Below are 18,851 nucleotides of genomic sequence, written 5' to 3' on the forward strand. Positions count from 1 at the left end.
AGGGACTCTTTTATTCCAGAGGCTGTTGCGAAAATAAATGATCATATGTTGCTCAGTGAAGCTGCTGCAAATTAGGCTTTATTTGATCTTGTGCTGATTGTCTCTCAGCTTCAGAGCCAGACTGAGGATGATGTGACTGTATGATCTTTGTCCCAAACACAATTGTTGTCTCACTGTGTTTTTTTGTTTGTTTTTGCTTTATTATGTGTGGACACTTGCTGCATAATAATTTCCTTCGGGACATTAATAAAGTTGAACCTTGAACCTTGAACCTTGAAACATAACGATTTTATCAATCAATGTATGTTTGGAAAGGGATGAAAAACGTCTGATAGATGGCAACTTCTTGTTGCCATCTAATAAATCCTTTGAGAGAAGATGAAGCATCAACATCTGCGCATATACATTCTTGTTAATACTTAATTTCACTAGCAGTTAATTCGGTTTCTGTCGTGACATCGTGGTCAGTGATTGGATCAATATCAAACTTTTTGAGATTTGATTGGCTGTTAGCGAAATTCCAGATGGTCCAGTTTATGGCTGGCCAGACAAAAAATGCAATATTGAGCTTAAAAGAAATCCAGTCGTTTTACTTCCTGGTTTTGATGCGATCTCCCCATAAGCTCGTCCCGCCCCCTCCTCTTCCTCTTCCTCCCCTTCTCTGTGCAGCTGTTTTAATAAAAAGAGAAAAAAAGAAATGCTACTCCTGTGGCTGTAGTGAAACCACAACAAGTGTAGCAAGAGTAGCTACTGGCGACAATTCAAAGATTGCTCAAAGTTGCACTAGCGGCTCGAAACACAACCGGTTTGTTCTTATTTTGAGCTGTTTTACTAATAAATGTATAAAGGGGGCATCCGGATTTGAACCGGAGACCTCTTGATCTGCAGTCAAATGCTCTACCACTGAGCTATACCCCCTGATATACAAAACAGTGACTCTGTTCCTTTTAGCTTTTGTTTTCTATGATAGCACTGGCCTCATGTGAAACCAGCAGCACCAGCTATTGTTTAGTCTAATGCAGTGTCTCTGTGGTACATCGTGTGCCAATGGTTGTTCTCTGGGCTTATTCTGGAGATATTCCTGGATACATAGATCCTCAGGAGGAGATTTTTGGGAGCTGAGAGTAGCCACTGGAGATTCAAAGATTACTCAAAGTTGTGCTAGCGACTCGAAACACAACTCCAGGTGTGTTTTTAATGAAAGACAACATTTGTAACGTGGTAAAAATCTTTACAGAGTCGATTTTGTATAATACCCCCTCAAGACCTGGTTTGTTCTTCAAATAGGCGGCTTAAACCCCTGGTGGAACTCCCCGAAGCGAATAAAGGATGTCGGTAATTATGACATAAATGTTTTCTTACAATAACTGTAGCACAGAATTAGACATAACATCCGTGCACTGTGCTGATCCTGTGATACATTTGGCTCCGAGTTTAATGGCCTTGATCTCACTTCAAATGCATTAGTGCAGCTCCGGCCCACACAATTACTACACCAGCGCTTAGGTCCAATTAAAACGACTCCTGTCTGTAGGATGTTTTAATTGTATTCAGTCTCTAAAATTACAAGCAGTGAAGTTAGGTCGGTCACTCTTTCAAAGCCGATAACATTACCAGCTCATCTCCATTAGGATTGAAGCAGCCGTTCAGTGGAGCTGATCATTTGGGGCATTTGTTATCGCTGGCTTGTATGTTTTGTGTTTGAAAACATGCTGATGCTCTTGGGATGTAACACACTATCCCCTGTAATGATCCTCGGTGTGACTTTAATCATGACAGCCTTTTAAAATCAAAATATGAGACACTTTGAGCTGGAAAAAATGAAATTGTTTTGTTCATGAAGATAAGGGTATCTTGATTATAAACTGTGTCAAATCATATCAAGCATTCATTATTGGGTCACTTATCCTGCTTTGAGACATTTTATTTCCTTGCTATTGGCTTTGCAATGACCGACCAACATGCAGAATACACATATCATTAGGTACACCCCTATATAAATCACCATAACTGCATCTTGCCACAACAAGCTTTCAGATTTTACCAGAAAATATGCTTCCTGACGTTTTTAAGAGGCGCTGTCTGGTCTGCTTTATCCCCCTATTTCACCGGTCGGTGGTTGTAGCGTGTTTGCCTTCACCCCCAGCCCACACGCCGCTCTGTAGCTCGCACATTGAAATGGCTCTGATAGCACCACAATAACAACAGCAGCCCCCCTGGGACTGGGACTACACACGGCCGCACTCTCTGAAAATCAGTTATGGGAGCATGGGACAGCGCGCGTGATCGGGCGTCCTACATTTTAGATTGGGTTTGTGTTATGACTTGTTGGCAATTTATTTCTTTAAAGCTGCACAACCTGAAGTGTCAAACCGTGGAAGTCGTAGGTAGTTGAGAAAAATCTCCCAGCTGTTGCATAAATGTATTTCTAGCTCTCACAGACCCTCCCGCACATCCCCATTGCTCCCTTAAAGATATTTAGCAGCTCGTCTCAGTCGGAGTTCATGACGAGACAGAGTGGAGACGTGAATGCTAACTCTGTGCTAATTTAGCTTCTGACTTCCTGCTTTGCGCTGGAGGAAAATGTGCCATGTTTTGACACACAGCAGCGCACGGGAACTGTTTTTCTTTCACTAATGTGCAGTTTACAATGTGGATCTATGGTGCAAAAAGAAGTTACGCTAATACAAGAAAATAATTTGAATACCACAGCTTTAAGGACAAGGTATTTTGACTTGAGTTTTAATTGTTTTGCTTTTGTTGCTGTTTTTGTGTCTGTAACTAGATTGGATATTGGTCCCACTGCCAAGGGACCAATAACCCGTGATTGCTGGTATTGCCTCAAAAACACTGTGACCAACTCAATATCAGAGAATATCGACATGCCATACATTCAAGCCTCTAGTTTTCACATTGCTAATGTTGTTAATGCGAGCTTAAAGCAGTAATAAGTAACTCATGCCCCTAGAGGCCATAAGCGCCACTGCAGGTGTCATAGCAGGCTGCGTTTTTTTTTACTCATTAATTGTCCGTGAGAGTAAATACTACCCTGACAGAAAAGACAAAGGGAGAGAGGGATATTGTACATCCAATTACACAATGGAGATTTTTTTTTTTTCACTTGAACTTGGCTGCAAATACTGTTTAAGTGGCACTAGCCCATAGTTAGCTTTGCCCGTTAGCCTGTTAGCTTCTTCTTCGTGATTCCATTAGTGTGTATTGGGGCCTCCAACCCGGAGGCAGCAAATCGCAATTGTGGTTTTCTGACCAGACACATTCCATTAACACTATACTACTGTTTTACTCCTAGGGACTATGACAAGGATTATTAAGGTAAACGAGTTACTTTGTATTGCTTTAAAGTAGGGCTGCAACTAACAATTATTTTGTAATTGTATTTTTTACTTTTTCATCACATATAGCTTAAGTGGCACTGCTTGAGGATGTGTTGATGGAGTAAACTAAAGGGAAATGTTTGTTGGAGGCTCTATTCGTGAAATTTACAATGTACAAAACACTACAGACCCTAACTATAAAGTTTTCATCTAAAATAAAGATTTTTTTATGTCATTTTTGCTCCATTTAAGTCTGTGTGAACCAGAAAACGATTAATCAATTAAAATAGTTGAGTATTTCAATAATCGATTAGTCGTCGATTAATCAATCAATTAATTGATTAGTCGTTTCAGCCCTGCTTTAAAGCTACACTGCTTGATTTTTCAGCTAATGAATAGAATACAAGCCTTTATATTATTTCAGGTATATCAATTGTTAAAAAAAAAAAAAACTTAAAAAAAAAACGTTTGTCTTTCGTGTGACTGGCTCGACTCTCCTAAGACCTGACGGTAACTTTACTTGGAGCGGGACGTCTCCAGCTCGTCTCCATGGAGGTGTGGACTAAAAGCAGCCAAATGTTAGACTTAAATATATGTTTTGCCACTGCTAATGTGGCATTTTCTGTGTTGACCCGGTTATTAGCATGTTTTCTACCTGGCAACAGTAGAATCCAAAATGTTACACTGTGTGCCTTTAACTATTAAAGGCTGGCATCGATGTCATGATTGGAACAATTTATTGGGCATTGTTGACAGTCTATGTTTGCACTTTAGTTTATGATAAAGCTCTTACTTTTGTAATGTTTCACACTTGCACAACAAATCTATGGACAGCACTTTATCTACATAATTGGCAGATATTCAAACACCATCTGTTTTACTGAAATATACACTGCTTAACAAAAATCCTGCATTTTTGATTGTGTTCATAGATGTCTCAAAAGTAAAGTCAGCACGTTTGATTCACATGGAGATAAGAGTATGGTTGTTCGTTGATTACCATATATTAATAATTTGCCAACTGTGACCGTTCTTGTATTGTGGTTAATCTTGCAGCCCTGTCCAGCTAAAGGGGGCATCCGGATTTGAACCGGAGACCTCTTGATCTGCAGTCAAATGCTCTACCACTGAGCTATACCCCCTGCTTTGAACTCCAGGAGCTATTGTGTTTCTGGCTTTTGTTTTGGATGATGGCACTGACTGCAGCATCAACAAAGGCAGTGTTATCTCGAGCTGAATGATGTTGCTTGTATTGTTAAAACTAAAACTAAAAACTGAAAAGTTAAGGTTGATTATTGGCATTTGAAAGTGTATTTCAACTATGACTGCTCAGAACCAGCGACATGGCTAGAATTGTATTACCCAATCTGCACTGCTTTTCTGCTCTGACATTTCTGAAGCTGCGCAGTGTCACTGTCAAAAGTGTCCCCCCTTCTTTTCCGTCTGACCCCTTCATTTGTGAGAGGAAAACGATTTTGCCCTCCGCCGAACGACCTTTACCCCGTCCTGTCTGGTGTCTTTATGTAGGAGGAAAGTCAAACGCCCGTTGCTGATGTACATGGGGAGTCATAGCCCCCTGCGGTTTGCAAAGGTTATAGCTCCAAGCGGCAGCCACAGCATTTCCCATTGCTTAAGATTGGATTATTTGATAGAGACCAGTTTCATCTTTTGAACTAAAAACTATTTGTCTGGTCCATTTCAATTTGAGTTTGATTTCCTTGGAGATTGGATTAAATGCTTCAATATTTAAGATGAACAGGTTGTACTTTTAAGTAAGTGCTTCTATAACTGTACAACGAAATAGTGTTCAGGTGTTAGTCCTGAGCCGCTGCCACTGTGGGCCAATCAAACCAGCATGTTTTTGGATGTAGAGGAAACCGTAGCCTTCTGTCTCCTCTGATCCTTTGAAACGGTGCCTGTCCCTGTTCCAGAGCGTGGTGTCCTGCACTGGTCAGCGCCTCCTCCTCCCTCTTCCTCCTGCGCAGCTCCCTCCGCTCCACAACAGTCATTCACCATCTTCTGGGAAGGGCTTAGCAGTTAATCAGTTTTTTTCTCCAGCGAACGCCCATGAGCCAGTACAATAGTAGGCATGTGTGGCTTAGCTGTGAGTCTTGTCCCCTTTTTGTTTCCTGTAGCGCCTCTTGTGACCCCTCCACTGTGCTGCAGGTGTGAGAGGCTCTTAGTGCCTCTTCAATGTTTCAGAAGAAGAAATCTACATGTCTCAAATGTCTTTAACTCATAAGCTAGCTGTTTGTTTACTTTTAAAAGCTGCTTTCTTCGGACCATTATGGACTCTTTGCAGTAAAAAAGAATCTGCTGAACCTCCACATAAACATGGCAAAGATGTACAAAAGTATCCAGTAATGGCATCACTTTATTTTACAGTACCTTGATACATGGTACCTAACTAAATTTAGTACAATGTAATGTGCTCTCAATCTGTAATAACTTGTACCTATGGGTTAGATACACAATGGAATCACTTGTATTAGTACTTTGTAGATACATAATGTTAGGATTAGGGCTTAAGGTTAGGATTAGAGTTATGTCTTATTACATTATGTACCTACAAACTACTAATACATATTATTCCATAGTGTATCTAACCTACAAGTTATTACAGATTGTTACAGAGCACATTACTTTGTACTAAATTTACTTACCGTAAAATAAAGTGTTACCCCAGTAAATAATGTGGAACACAGAAACCACAAATGCAGTTCGGAGAAAAAGGCAAAAAACAAAGCTGTACCAAGACAGAGGGATGCTGCTTGTTTACACATCGCTAATATTGAATTCACCGCTACAATCGTATAGATTTAGTACTTAAAAATAAATGGCTCCGAAATATGCTAAGTATATATTTTTTATTAACAGCACTGAGAGAAAACGCAGCCGCAATTCACCACAATGTCTCTCATTTCCCCTGAGTTCTAGGAAGTTTTGGGAGGGCTCATTTTAAGGCTGTGACTGAGCTCTTTCCAATGCAAAAACAGGAGGTCGCTGTGACTTTTGTTCCATATATCGGCCCGATATATCAAATATACGAAAACCCAGAAAACAAGCTTTATATATCACCTCATATACGTTCCCCTAGAAAGTATCTTGAGACCTCAAACTACCAAACCACTCCATTGATCAGCTGCACAATGTTTAGCGTTTTGGCTAAGCTGTCGAGAAGCGATGTGGTTTTAAAATATATGCAGCACCACTCGAGAGCTTAGCCAAACGAAACTTTTAAGTCACAATGTTCTTGGTTTGTTGTTAAAGACAATCAAGTTTTCTCTGGCCGCACACGTCTTTTTTTACTCCCACTGTAGAAAGAAAGAAAAGTCATTACTTATAATGGGTTAGAGTTACTTGCTAAGATAAATACCCCTGTCTTGTAAAGCTGTACTGATTTCCCTCGCCGGGGAGTGGACTGCATCCTAAACAGCCCAAATGGCGTTATACACAAATTGATTTCAGACACATTCCCAGTTCTGTATGTGGCATCCAATCCAAAGAAAATGACTCACACGGGTTTCCTATGGCCTATACCTCAGCCCGTTTGTGAAGCGAGCACTGTATAGGCTGCACTGTCTGTCTCACGCTCGCCCACACACCGAAAGCAGCTAACGGCAGCGCTCGACTTGGCTGGCTATACACGCCGCTCGCCCCGGTTACCCAGGCAACCGGGGCCAGTGAATCTCCACAAACGCGAGCGCGCATACACACACACGCCAGAGCAACGTGGGATGGAGCGGGCGAAAGAGAAGAGCGCCGTTAGATACTGTAGGCTACGCGGTGGCGAGTGGGTGCAGCCTACGCCTTTTCGAGGATGTGGGTTTTTGTGTCGAGTTCAACAGGAAAAAAACCACACTCTTTTCTCTCTCTCTCTCTCTCTCTCTCTCTCGCTCCGTCTATGAAGGTGTGATAAGAGGACAGCAAGAAACAGGAGAAAAAATGCGGCGCTCGTCTGCCACTGGGCACATCGGCAATATGTCCGCTCCTGTGACAGAAATACTACTTATCAAAGGAGCACTTGGATTTAAAAGAAACATTAGGGGATGTTGATAAAACCTTGTATGTTTCAGATGCTTATAGTTGTAGAGAAAACAGGGAGAACATGCAAAGGCCCCACCCAGTCCAGAAATCGAACTCAAGGCTACTTGCTGTGCAGCCAGAGAGTTGACCAATGCGCCACCCCAATAATAATAATAATAATAATAATAATAATAATAATAGTAATAATAATAATAATAATAATAATAATAATAGCACCTTTCTAGATACTTAAAGACACTGCAATCATATTGTACGTTCAAACAAAACTACTGGACTTACATTCAAAAGAGTTGCCAACATTTAAAGGGCCTATATCATACAAAATAGACTTTTTGGAGCTTTTAACCATGTTGTTATGCTATTTCCTTCGAATCAAAAACACGCCCAGAGTGTTTTTTGGCTTCATTCACGCACTCCTCTCTGAGCAGCGCCTCCACTCCCTCCTGGAAAACGACTGACCTGCTCAGTTGTGTCGTCAGAGCGGAACGGAAGTGCTCGACGTCTGTAATGTATTGTCTTAATTCTATGCTTACGGCCTGATTTTAATTTGTAAAACAGCTTTTGTATTATTTCTGGAGGTGCCTGACTCGTCCGCGCTGCCCCTACATGGAAAACAAACGCACCCCCTGAGCGTCTGAACAGATGTCATGTTTGCTCCGAAAGCTGTGAAGGAGCTCTTTCTAACCTACTCTGGACCCGCCTGTTCTTTTTTCTTACTAACGATAATGTGGCAAAAAAGCGTGTTTGGCTACGAGAGGACCGGACTTTATTCAACCTTCTCTCCGGGATTCAGCGACTATCAGCCAAAATCATGTTTGTCTGTGACTGTCTCTTGATGGATGTTTGGTGAACCTTCGCCAGAATGAAAGTGGATTAACTTTTATAACCAACGCGAGTCCCATAATGTGATGGAGCGGCCAGGAGTCAATAAAACAAGCGTGTGTTAGCCATTTGTGAAGCTGTGTTGCAGATGTCAACTCCTTATAACTGCATTGTGAAATAACTTTATTTATATTTCTACTACGGCAAAGTTGTATGAGTGAAGAGAAGGGGTGGAGTTAACTGAATCCAATCCATTGGAAGAATACCTCCAGAAAATACTCACAAAAATGAGTGCTCTATAGTGGTAGTGGTAGTGGTACAATATATCATATACTTTACTTTGGAATGGCTAAAATAGCATGATACAGATCCTTTATCTCATCTAGAGAGCTTTGTTGTGGCTGGTTTTGGTGACAGCCACGCCCTCCAGATATAAATGTGGTCGTGTGTCTGGTGACATCAATGGAGGGTGCCCCAGACATGGCCCAGCACCAAACCATAACCAGGGCTTCCTCGGCTCGGCTCGGTCCCAGGTGTGTGACAACACGATCTGGTCACGCTGCCTCCCGCTCACTGAGGAGTGTGCCGGTGCCAGAGCAGTGGAGCGTGGCTATCAGCAGCGGGCCATACCCTATAGTAGCAACAAGCTTTGACGTGTAGTTGATAGCTCCAATAGGGATAAGGAATCATCTTTTTCTTGGCATTTTTCACTGCATTTCTACCAGTTTGTATCACTAGCAAATCCCCCGTCTGCTGTCTCATCGTTACACAGTGCTTTTCTGTATATGAGAAATACCATGCAGAAAAAAGCAAGATTGAAAAATCAAGCGCAGCCCTAAACCATTCAGAACGAATCCTCTCTCGGCAAAAGGTATTATTTAGATAGAAACGATTAAAGGCGTAACATTTCCTGTCGGTTTTATTGGGTGGTACATTCTCAAAATGAGGTCAATATTGCGTATTAGAGCATGAGATTGGGAATGAAGTGCAATGTTGATGAGCAACATGTAACAGATGTGTCCCAGATCAGAGCATGAAGGGCCCAATTCACTGTGTCCTTCAGAGGACACAAGGCCACGCTCTTCCTCAGCGATAATGAAAAGGAGCGGCGTATTGACAGGCAGCTGAGGAGGGGGAGGTCACCGGGTTCATGACAGTATTCAAATTAGTCAATGGAAATTCATTTTCTCAGATTGTAATGTTATGAATAATACAAACTCCATTGGTTAATACTAGTATCACAAAATAAGATCAGTCATATTCTTACCATTATCTAAAATGTTAAAGCCTGTTTTCCCTGTTTTCAAACCGTGGAAGAAGGAGGTTGATTATAAACTGTTTGCTGCCGATCCAACTCATTTCTAGCTCACACAATTCCTCCCGCATTATCCTGCATATTGTCCATTGTGCATGTGTAGCTTTCTCAGACTATAGAAATGGTTTGTGCTTCCTTAATTTCATGTTAGCCATTGTTATAAAGGCGCTATATAAAACTAATAACAAGTCTCTACTCCAGTGGCAACATTGTTTCACTCTTCTACAAGAAAATAAATCAAGTATCAGGTGAAATCTAGACTAAAAACAAATTAATATCTCAAATACTTTCAATAGGGGCTGGAAATATGACAAAAAATAATAATTTTCAGACTTGATTATGTAGTTTAGCTCTGTTTTCCAGCTCTGCCCCCCGCCCCGCCCTGTGTGGTGGGTAAAGGTTGCGTTGCTGGAGGTACAGACCCGGGCCGCTCTCCCCTTGGCCCCGACAGATGAAGCCCAGCAGAGGCCACTGTCTGCTGTGAGCTCCCCACAGCACCATCTGCCTCCTCTGCCTCAGGGAGCACCTACCCCACCGCTGCCACGCCGCTAACAGGGCGCCCTCTGGTGGAGGACACAGCAGCGCCACGGCAAACCCAGCAGTGGCTCGTGCAACACTGTGTTTTTAGTGGTGGGACTCGTTAAAAAACAAAAAAAAGTCGAGTTAATTATGGCCTTTGTAATTCATTAATCACAATTAATCGCATTTAAGCATCATTAATTCGGGGTTGAGGTATATTTCAGATGCTTCTTTGTGTTTTCCTAAAAGATGTGAGGCCTGTGTGATCATTTCAAACACTTCAAAGACAATATCAGTTTGATCTATTTTGGAGAATGATAGTTTAGTTTATGTAGGCTTAACTGTGCGCATGAACCAGTTTGACAGTGAAATTGTGTTTGGCTTCACGCCGTGTTCGTCCCTAAGCAACGTCTCGCAGGAAAAAGGAAACTGAAAAAGTGTCTGTGCCGCTAAAGTAAAGTGTTATTCATTTATTTCGATGAATATTTCTAATCTCGCTAAACCTCATGAATTAATCGTAATTCATTAAAAAAAGTCCTGGCCCTAGTTTTTACCCGTTGCATCGGATCAGGGAGTTCTGTTTGTTGAGGTCTTTGATTGGCTTTTATTGTCAATTCATCCACAAGAAACATAAAAGAGAATTTGAGTTATCAACTTTAAATGCAAGAGGAGTCAAATACACAAATCAATGTAGCAATTTGTTTTCACATTCATTATTAGCTACTGACAATTCAGATATTCGATCAACTACTTCATCCATGGTTTTTCAGTGTTTTTTTTTTTTTTTAGATGTGGTTGAAATGCCAAATTTAAGTTGATGTGAGACACAATAGTTGAAGATGTTTCGCCATCCATCCAGAAGCTTTCAAGGCAGTTTCTCAATGTGATATAACTGTCTATTATGAACTGAAGCCCTTTTTGATTTGAGCTGGTTGTTATGGGAAAAAAATGCCATGTTCGATATGTTTTTTGAAGTGCAGAATAGAGATGCACCGATCCAGCTTTTTTGCTACCGATACTGGGGTTTGAGTGTCTGCCGATATGCGATATTAACCGATACCAAGAGACTTTCTTAAACGTGTCTTTCTCTGAGGGAGAAATTGAATTGACTCTTTTCTCCATTTTAAGATCAATAAAGTTAGTTTATTGCCATGTTCCAGATCATTTGTCAATTATATCTATTGATAAACTCTGCACAGCTGGTCTGTCAGAGAAGGTTTTTAAGGAATGTAGATAATGATTTTAACATAATTTAAACCGAGGTTGACGGGCCGTGGTTTGTTCTTTGTATGTTGTCAATGTTTGGATCTTTCTGCTGTGGTCATTATTGTATTTGTGTACGCAAATGAATTTCCCCACGGGGACAATACATTTTCTACTACTACTACTAAAGGATGAACATTAAACAAGGATCACTGGACTTTTCTACACTAAATATCCTTGGTTATGTGACAGATTTTAGCTTACATTAATATATACAACTCATATAAAGTGATCTGATCATTACAAATATGTGATCAGTTATTTGTTAAACTAAAATACAAACACTTGGCTTCAGCAGTGGTTATTTTATTGTATTAGGCTTCTTTACGTATTTCTATCATAGTTTCTGACCCAGCCTTGATTGATTTTCATTAGCATTAGCATGCTTCCACTAGCTTTAGCATGCTATTGCTAGCGCAGCATTTTGCTTTGCGATCAAGGCTACATTTGCAGGGGTTAAACCTAAATCAGCGATTGAATTCTTCAGGTTCTTAGCTTTACAATGATATACAGCATGATTTAAGTGGTAAAAGTTGTGTTTTTAAAGCATTGAGAGCCAAAACTATCTTAAAGAAAATATATTGTATTCTTTTCCAGTATCGGCTCCGATATCCAATACCAGTATCGGATCAGTGCATCCCTAGTGCAGAAACTATATTATTGCGATGCTTCACTAAACAATCTCAATGCAGTATTTTATTCAATTAAACAAGGATTGTTTGTTTTGAGAGATTAAACAGGTAAAAATACTTCTTTTATTACATTCATTATGTCTTCTTGAGTAATAAACTTTAGTTTTTTGGTTTCTTTTTGAAAGACACTAGGTAGAAACAAAAATGTTTAAATACCTTACGCGTTTCGACGGACAAGGAACTACTTCCATCTTCGTCAGAGGCGTCTCCCGACGTGCATGATGCGTCTCTTATTGGGATGTTGTTATTCCCAGGCGTGGCCACACTGACATAAGCAATAAACCTGTCAGTGTGGCCACGCCTTCCGCCGAGTGCTGGTTAGTGGAGAAGTGCGTCCCATGTGTGCGCCAGGGTAAAGGCGCCCTCATCTCTATTGATGGATCTCTATGGCCTCCCGGATCCAGCGCTTGTACTTTTAGCTCTTGTACATTTTTGTTTCTACCTAGTGTCTTTCAAAAAGAAACCAAAAAACTAAAGGTAAAAATACTATTACAGGACCATATACCAGGCTGAAAATTGATGTATTATAAACTACTTTTTGTTTTACCAAACATTTTAACAAGGCTATGATTGTCAAAATATGTAAAATCTCAGTCAGATGGAACGCCTCAAAAATCTTTGTGTTATTTTGTGGCTTTTCTGTAACATGGATATTGCGTTTCCTAATTTGTCAATATATCACACAGCTCTAATTTTAATATTCGCTCTAATCCCGATTCCGGACACACCAATCCTACACAATGCCATCATAACATTAGTCACGTCGGGGTTGGTGCGCGCTCACTCCGGACACTGCCCCTTATCCCGCCCGCCCCCGTCCCGCTCACGTCACTCACCGGGGGGGCATTGAATGTCTGACAGTCACATACCAAGCCTCCTACTTGTGGATCTCTTTCTGCCGCGGCCAAGGCTAAATATATTTCCCCAGTTTGCAAATGTAGCACAAGTCTTGCAACCCGAGCCCCCCCGTCTAACTCTCTCGCTGCCTTCCTTTTGACAAGGTTCACGTTGCCCCCATCCCGCGAGTGTGTGTGTGTGTGTGGGACGCGGGGGGTGGGATAGATCGGCTGTTTCAGGGGAGGTTAGGAAGGTGCTTCTGTTCTCTCACTTCGGGTCGCCAGCCAGCTCTCCTTCCTGCATATACACCGATACAACGGGGGCAACTACACAACTTCTACACACAATAGTCCGGTCTAAGTTCGCCTCTGGGTTTGCCGTGGATCGGGGCGAGCGGGGCAAACAAAAGTATGGAGAGGAGCGAGAGAATCCACCGGCCCGTCGTGGTAAGAAATCCTTTCAATACTCCTCTCAAAACTTTCAATCTCTTACTTGGATTTGTGTAACGTTTCACTCGGGCCAGGATTTGAAGTTGTCCCGACAGCAGACAGATAGCAGTCATTAGCACTCTCTCTTCCCCCCCTTGCTCTTGTGTAAAGTGGACTTCAAAACGGCCTGTCCATTTTGGGTCGGGCCTCAGCTGCTCGGCAAAGGCGCTGTGTTTTTAATTAGACACTACCAGTCCCAACCGCTCGCCTCCGCTGCTATGTGCACTTGCTGTCCCGGGATACTGGCCTTTTCTGGGGGGCTTTGGTCCCGCGAGTGCCCCTGATTCAGGCCTTGGCTTCACATTGGACCATTACATGTCATTTTTCTGGCTATGTTGTTAAATGTATGGGACACTTGACATACTCGACTTGAATTATGTGATTTATAAGACATTTGAAGATGGCATTTCTAACAGTTATATTCATGTACTTGAGGAACCTCGTGAACTGAGTATTTTTATCACACAGTACTTAACTTCTACTTGAGTCATGCTATTTCGAAGTAGCATTACTCTTACTTGACTTACGTGCAGTCATTCTTTACACAATGAGTGACAAAAACCTTACGTTAATATGAAAACAATTTGATTTATAATGGCGTATTAAAAATCAAACCTTTCATTCTTTTATGTTTATGTTTGGCTGGTCCTTGTGCATCAACACTAACACAAAAATCTGATTTTTACCCTATTACAGGTACTCAGTCAAGTAAGATTTTCACTAAGTACTTTTTTGCCTGAGCAACATTATAATTCGAATGTTTTAAAATACTCATACTTGAATAACCTTAAAGTGATAGTCTGGAAGTTTACATGTATTACAAATGTTACTAAATGTTCAAAATCTCCCACCTGGTCTTGCATTTTGATGTAAAGTTTAATATATAAACATTATTTCTTGTAAAGTCCCTCCTGCAACTAATCAGAGTCTAGTATCCTCCCGTGTTGACCAATGAGACGAGTTTTCCTGTGAACCAGCCTGTCAGGTCCAATCAGGAGGGAGGGGGAGGGGCTTGATTGTTCAATTTTGACAATTCTGTCCCTGCTCTCCTCATTTTACAAACTAAGAAGGGCTTTCTGGTTAAAGAGGAGAGGGATTTGATTGTTTGCTTTCAAATTTCACTCTATCTCCCCCCACGTTGCAAACTTACAGATTATCACTTTAACCCCCACCTGAACCGAGCACATTTTCTCCAGTTTGGCTTTGCCCAAATTTGAAAAGTGTCAAAAGAGTGGCAAAGGTTAACCGAAAAGTGTCAAAAATGTGTGACGAAAAAGCAACAAAAACGGCACAAAAGGGCAACTGAATAGTGGCAAAATTGCTTTAAAAAGTGACGAAAAAGCGACGAATATGCAGCAATAAAGCCAAAAAAGAGCAATAAAAGAGCAACAGAAATGTGATGAAAAATTGACAAAAAAAAGAGCTACAAAAAAGCAATGAAAAGAAATGGTTGCGACAACACAGCAACAAGAGGATACAGATCTGTAAAGTTTCAGATTTGGGTAAAGTCGAACTGGAGAAAATGCACTTGGTTAAGAGGTTAAATATTTTAGCTTCTTGACCCACCTTTGACTGTAACCAGTGTGACAAATCATATTTTTAATTACTAATGGGTGGTAACAGTAACTTGAAAGTTAAACACTCAAGGCTAAGTAACAGAAAACCCTTTGACCCGGAAAAACACACGACCCTGTAGATTAAATTACAATGCAATAACACCTCATGGTTTGTTTAGGGTTGTTTGTTAACCTCTTAAACCGGGCAGCTTTTAGATTTGGGTACAGCCGAACTGTAGAAAATGCACTCGGTTCAGGCATTTCTCCAGTTCGGCTTTACCTATATCTAAAAGCTTCTTGACTGGAGAGCAACAGTGTAACGCCTCATTTGAAAGCTAAGACCTACAAAAGTGATTGTAACTTCTTGGTAAATTTTTTGAAAAGTTCTTGCCACGTTTTTGCATCACTTTTTTGGCACTTTTTGTGGCGTTTTTGTGGCTTTCTGCATAGATTTTAATCGTGTTTTCGCTATGTTTTTATAATTTCTTTGTTGCTTTTTCATTGGCTTTATTTCATTGCTTTTTCTTGCGTTTTATTTGCATTTCCTTCCTCATTTGTGGCCATTTTTAAGCTATTTTCAAGAAGCTTTGGGCAAAACCAAACTGGAGAAAATTTGATTGGTTCAGGAGGGAGTTAAGAGGTTAAATTGTCATTTACTGAAAAAATCCATAGGTACTTTTTAGTCAAAGACAATGATCATTTTTCCATCAAAATAATAGGAAATCTGTGAAGCTACAGGTCAAAGTCAGTCCAATCTCTCTCTATGTTGAATTATTGATCGCTTCAGTTCATTTTGTGAAACTTTCATGTTTCAAGGATAATAACCTGAGCCGACCTATTTTAAAATGCACTGGCCTTGTCTATAACTGCCATCGACACTTTCCTCTTTCTGGGTCGTCACGTACTATTCTATAATCACTCCTCACACACAGTATTCAGAACTCTCTGCCTCCTGCACCAAACACCCAGACCCGGCTGTGTTGGAAAACATTTATTTTACACTTCTTCGTCCTCACTGAATAAAAGGCACTTCTTTGGTCCTCAAGCTATAAAAAGGAATTATCAGCAGACAGATGCTCAGTGGAAGTGTTAATGGGTGACTTTAGTTAAAACGGGTGGAAAAAAAAGTAGACGGAAAAAGCCGACTGACAAACTCCAATGCTTGACGGTTATTTTTAAAAACAACAATGGCCACCGAAAGGTTTTCTCTGGAGCCATTTAGCCATTTGAAAGCTAAGACCTACAAAACTCATCTAAATGGAGCTTTTTCTTCTCATTGTCTTCACTTTTTTTTTTAATTTCCATCGCCTTTTGTTGGATTTTCGTCACATTTTTTGCCACATTTTCATCGCTTTTGGTCACTTTTTTTTTTTTTATCCATAGTTTTTTCCGTCACGTTTTTGTTGTATTTTCATCCTCGTTTTCATCGCAATTTCGTTGTTGTTTTGGCACTTTTTTCAAGAAGCTTTTAGTTTTGGGGAAAGCCAAACAGGAGAAAATATGCTCCGTTCAGGTGGGGGTTAAGAGGTTAAGAGGATAAAAAGGGATATTTCAGGATTTTTGACATAGGGCCTCATTTCCTAGTGTTGTTGATTTCAGGAGATTTAATTTTTTTTTTTAATTCAGGCAGTCCTTATATTTGATTGCCTGGCAGGGAATTAGTCTGGTCACGGAGCAATTGGAGCAGTTTGAACGGGCGAGCCTAACGCGCACAGATTGTCAGTGAAATAAACCAATTAGCGGACGTGACGACAGCCGTAGTCCAATTCAAAAAATGTGAAGTGAATATAAACTCACGTGGAGAACGCGTGAGAACGACTACTTCATCCATGATTAGTTTTGGCTAATGTTAATGTTGATTGAACTAACAACATAGTGGTGCAGCGAGTGATATAGCCTTGTCATTTCTCTGTGACGGTCGTGATTGGTTCAGCTAGGCCTTAGCAACTTGTTTACCGTGTCTGACCGTGTCTGGTTTATCAGGCTATATATTTGAAGAGTTTAGTGATTCTAGGCTAGTGCTAGGCTAGCGCATGTCTATGGTAACTAGTAGCCTGCATTTTAAAACCTCTTCCAAATCATCGGGTAGTCCTATAAAGCTCCTTTGTGAATTCCACTTGTAGTAAAGCTGGCCGCAGGTAAACAAACTACTGTAGATCCGGTAACCTAGCAGATCATTCCGCCGCTGCGTAGCTTACAACCAAGAAGCTGCTCAAATATAATTTATTTTAAATGCAAAATGGTTATATTTAAGAAATCATTCAGTCAACACAGACATTTATATCGTTAGTCTGGTGTTATAAGTGATTTGCCTCAGGTGCACTGTGCTTGGGTCAGACTGTTTTTAATGCAGGCTACTAGTCACCATAGACATGCGCTAGCCTAGCACAGGCCTAGCACCACTAAACTCTTCAAATATATAGCCTGGGATTGCATGAATTTAAAAAATAACTAGGATAACGTTCACCACTGGACTCCTGAGTGCGCCCTGATGCTTGAGATAAGAACATTTCGGGAGCGTAAGGCATTGCTGATCTCTATGCTCTCTATGTGGACTGTGGTTCAGTGGGTAAACTTTCCAAGAATCACGAGTTTGATGGATCTATTCTCCCCGTCAGCCTGATTGTGATTGTTAGTGCTTCGGAGTGGCTGAAGCTACAGTTTGGCCTGTCATGGTCGTGTCATTCAGCGCTCAAAATAGCTCTAATTGATCAGTTCCTCCTAAATAAATGTTACCTGTATTCTGCTGTAATAGCCTTGGAGTCCATGAGGATCATTCGCCATTATACACCCACTCGTCTTTCTACGACATCGCTTCACCTCCTCTGTGTTCTTAGCAGCACGTCCTCTCTCTCGGAGTTCCCTTCTTCTTTGTGAAAAATTGTCATTTCTCGCGTTGCTGTCCGTGACTCATCTCCCCCGGCTCTATAGTTGCCATGACACTGACTCCTTTGACAGAAAATAAAAGCGACATGAGCATCCGCAGTCATCGACCATGTACTTAGTCAATAAACCTGTCATTGTTATCGAGACGTACTGAATAGTCTGTTGTAGCTCACTGGTTTTTGTCCCACTGCTTTTAGGCTCAATCTCCGTTCGGATGTGACGTGAATGTTGCAGGATTCGGGACATTGCCCAAAGACAAGAGGGAGATAGAAGTAATGAGAAAAGGAAATCTAACGTAATGGCTTTTTTTTGATGCAGTTAAAAATCACACAGGCTGATAAGTATCTTTTATCAGAGAAGACGATTAGTGTTAGTGTTACCGTTGATGCCTCGACAGTCAAACAACAAAGTGAAGTGATCCATCTGCTCAAATAGAATTTATTGGGTGACATGTTCACACTTTAGTAAAGCAGCCCAAAATCCTTCCCTAGTGTATAACTCTTTCTGATTATGGCGCCGAACAGAAAGCAGACACCGGCGGGGGACCAGTGTTAATATGTTAAAATATTTCGTCATATTTTTGCTGGCTAAAATTAGACAAAAACTAAATTACTATGACTAAATAAAAAACACACAGAAGAGACTAGAGGTCGACATGTACTGTATATTGGGCCGATTTTACAATATTGGCTTTTGGCTAATCTAGTGCTGATGAAAATACAAAAATCGGGACCGAAAGGCAAGGCAAGGCAAGTTTATTTGTAGAGCACAATTCATACACAAGGCAATTCAAAGTGCTTCACAGTTGCATAAATACAAGAAAGAATCAATAAAAACATCAACATAAAACTAATCAAATGCAGTATGAGGCAAGAGTGTAGATAAAATACTTTCAGTTATATGCAGGAAAGTGATAGGAACTGCCCCCAATGATGAAAATTACTAACTATAAGTGTGTTTAAGAAATAGGCCACGGTTTTTGCTTGCTGAGATATATGTTCTTAGCTTAGCTTGACGAGTTGATGTCGATTTTCTAAGCGGATAAAAAGGGGAACTATATTGTAAGGCGTAATAATACCTTAGGAGCACTT

The 18,851-nt window shown here is 40.8% G+C and overlaps 1 protein-coding gene across 2 annotated transcripts in view; it reads left to right on the top strand.

Annotated features, from left to right (window-relative positions):
- Window positions 1-18,851, top strand: part of cacnb1 (calcium channel, voltage-dependent, beta 1 subunit) — a 73,731-nt gene that overhangs the window by 13,504 nt on the left and 41,376 nt on the right. Inside the window, exon 1 of one of the 2 annotated variants that reach the window (XM_079564440.1) lies at window positions 13,054-13,276. The exons of the other annotated variant lie outside the window; for it this stretch is intronic. Within the exon in view, the coding sequence (XP_079420566.1) occupies window positions 13,241-13,276 (36 nt within the window). The 5' untranslated portion in view covers window positions 13,054-13,240. Of the gene's footprint in view, window positions 1-13,053; window positions 13,277-18,851 lie in introns of those variants that run through there. 2 annotated transcript variants of the gene reach the window in all.

The sequence above is a fragment of the Gobius niger genome (genome assembly GCF_951799975.1).
Source record: "Gobius niger genome assembly, chromosome: 10".
In the NCBI taxonomy this organism is placed as follows: Eukaryota; Metazoa; Chordata; class Actinopteri; order Gobiiformes; family Gobiidae; genus Gobius; species Gobius niger.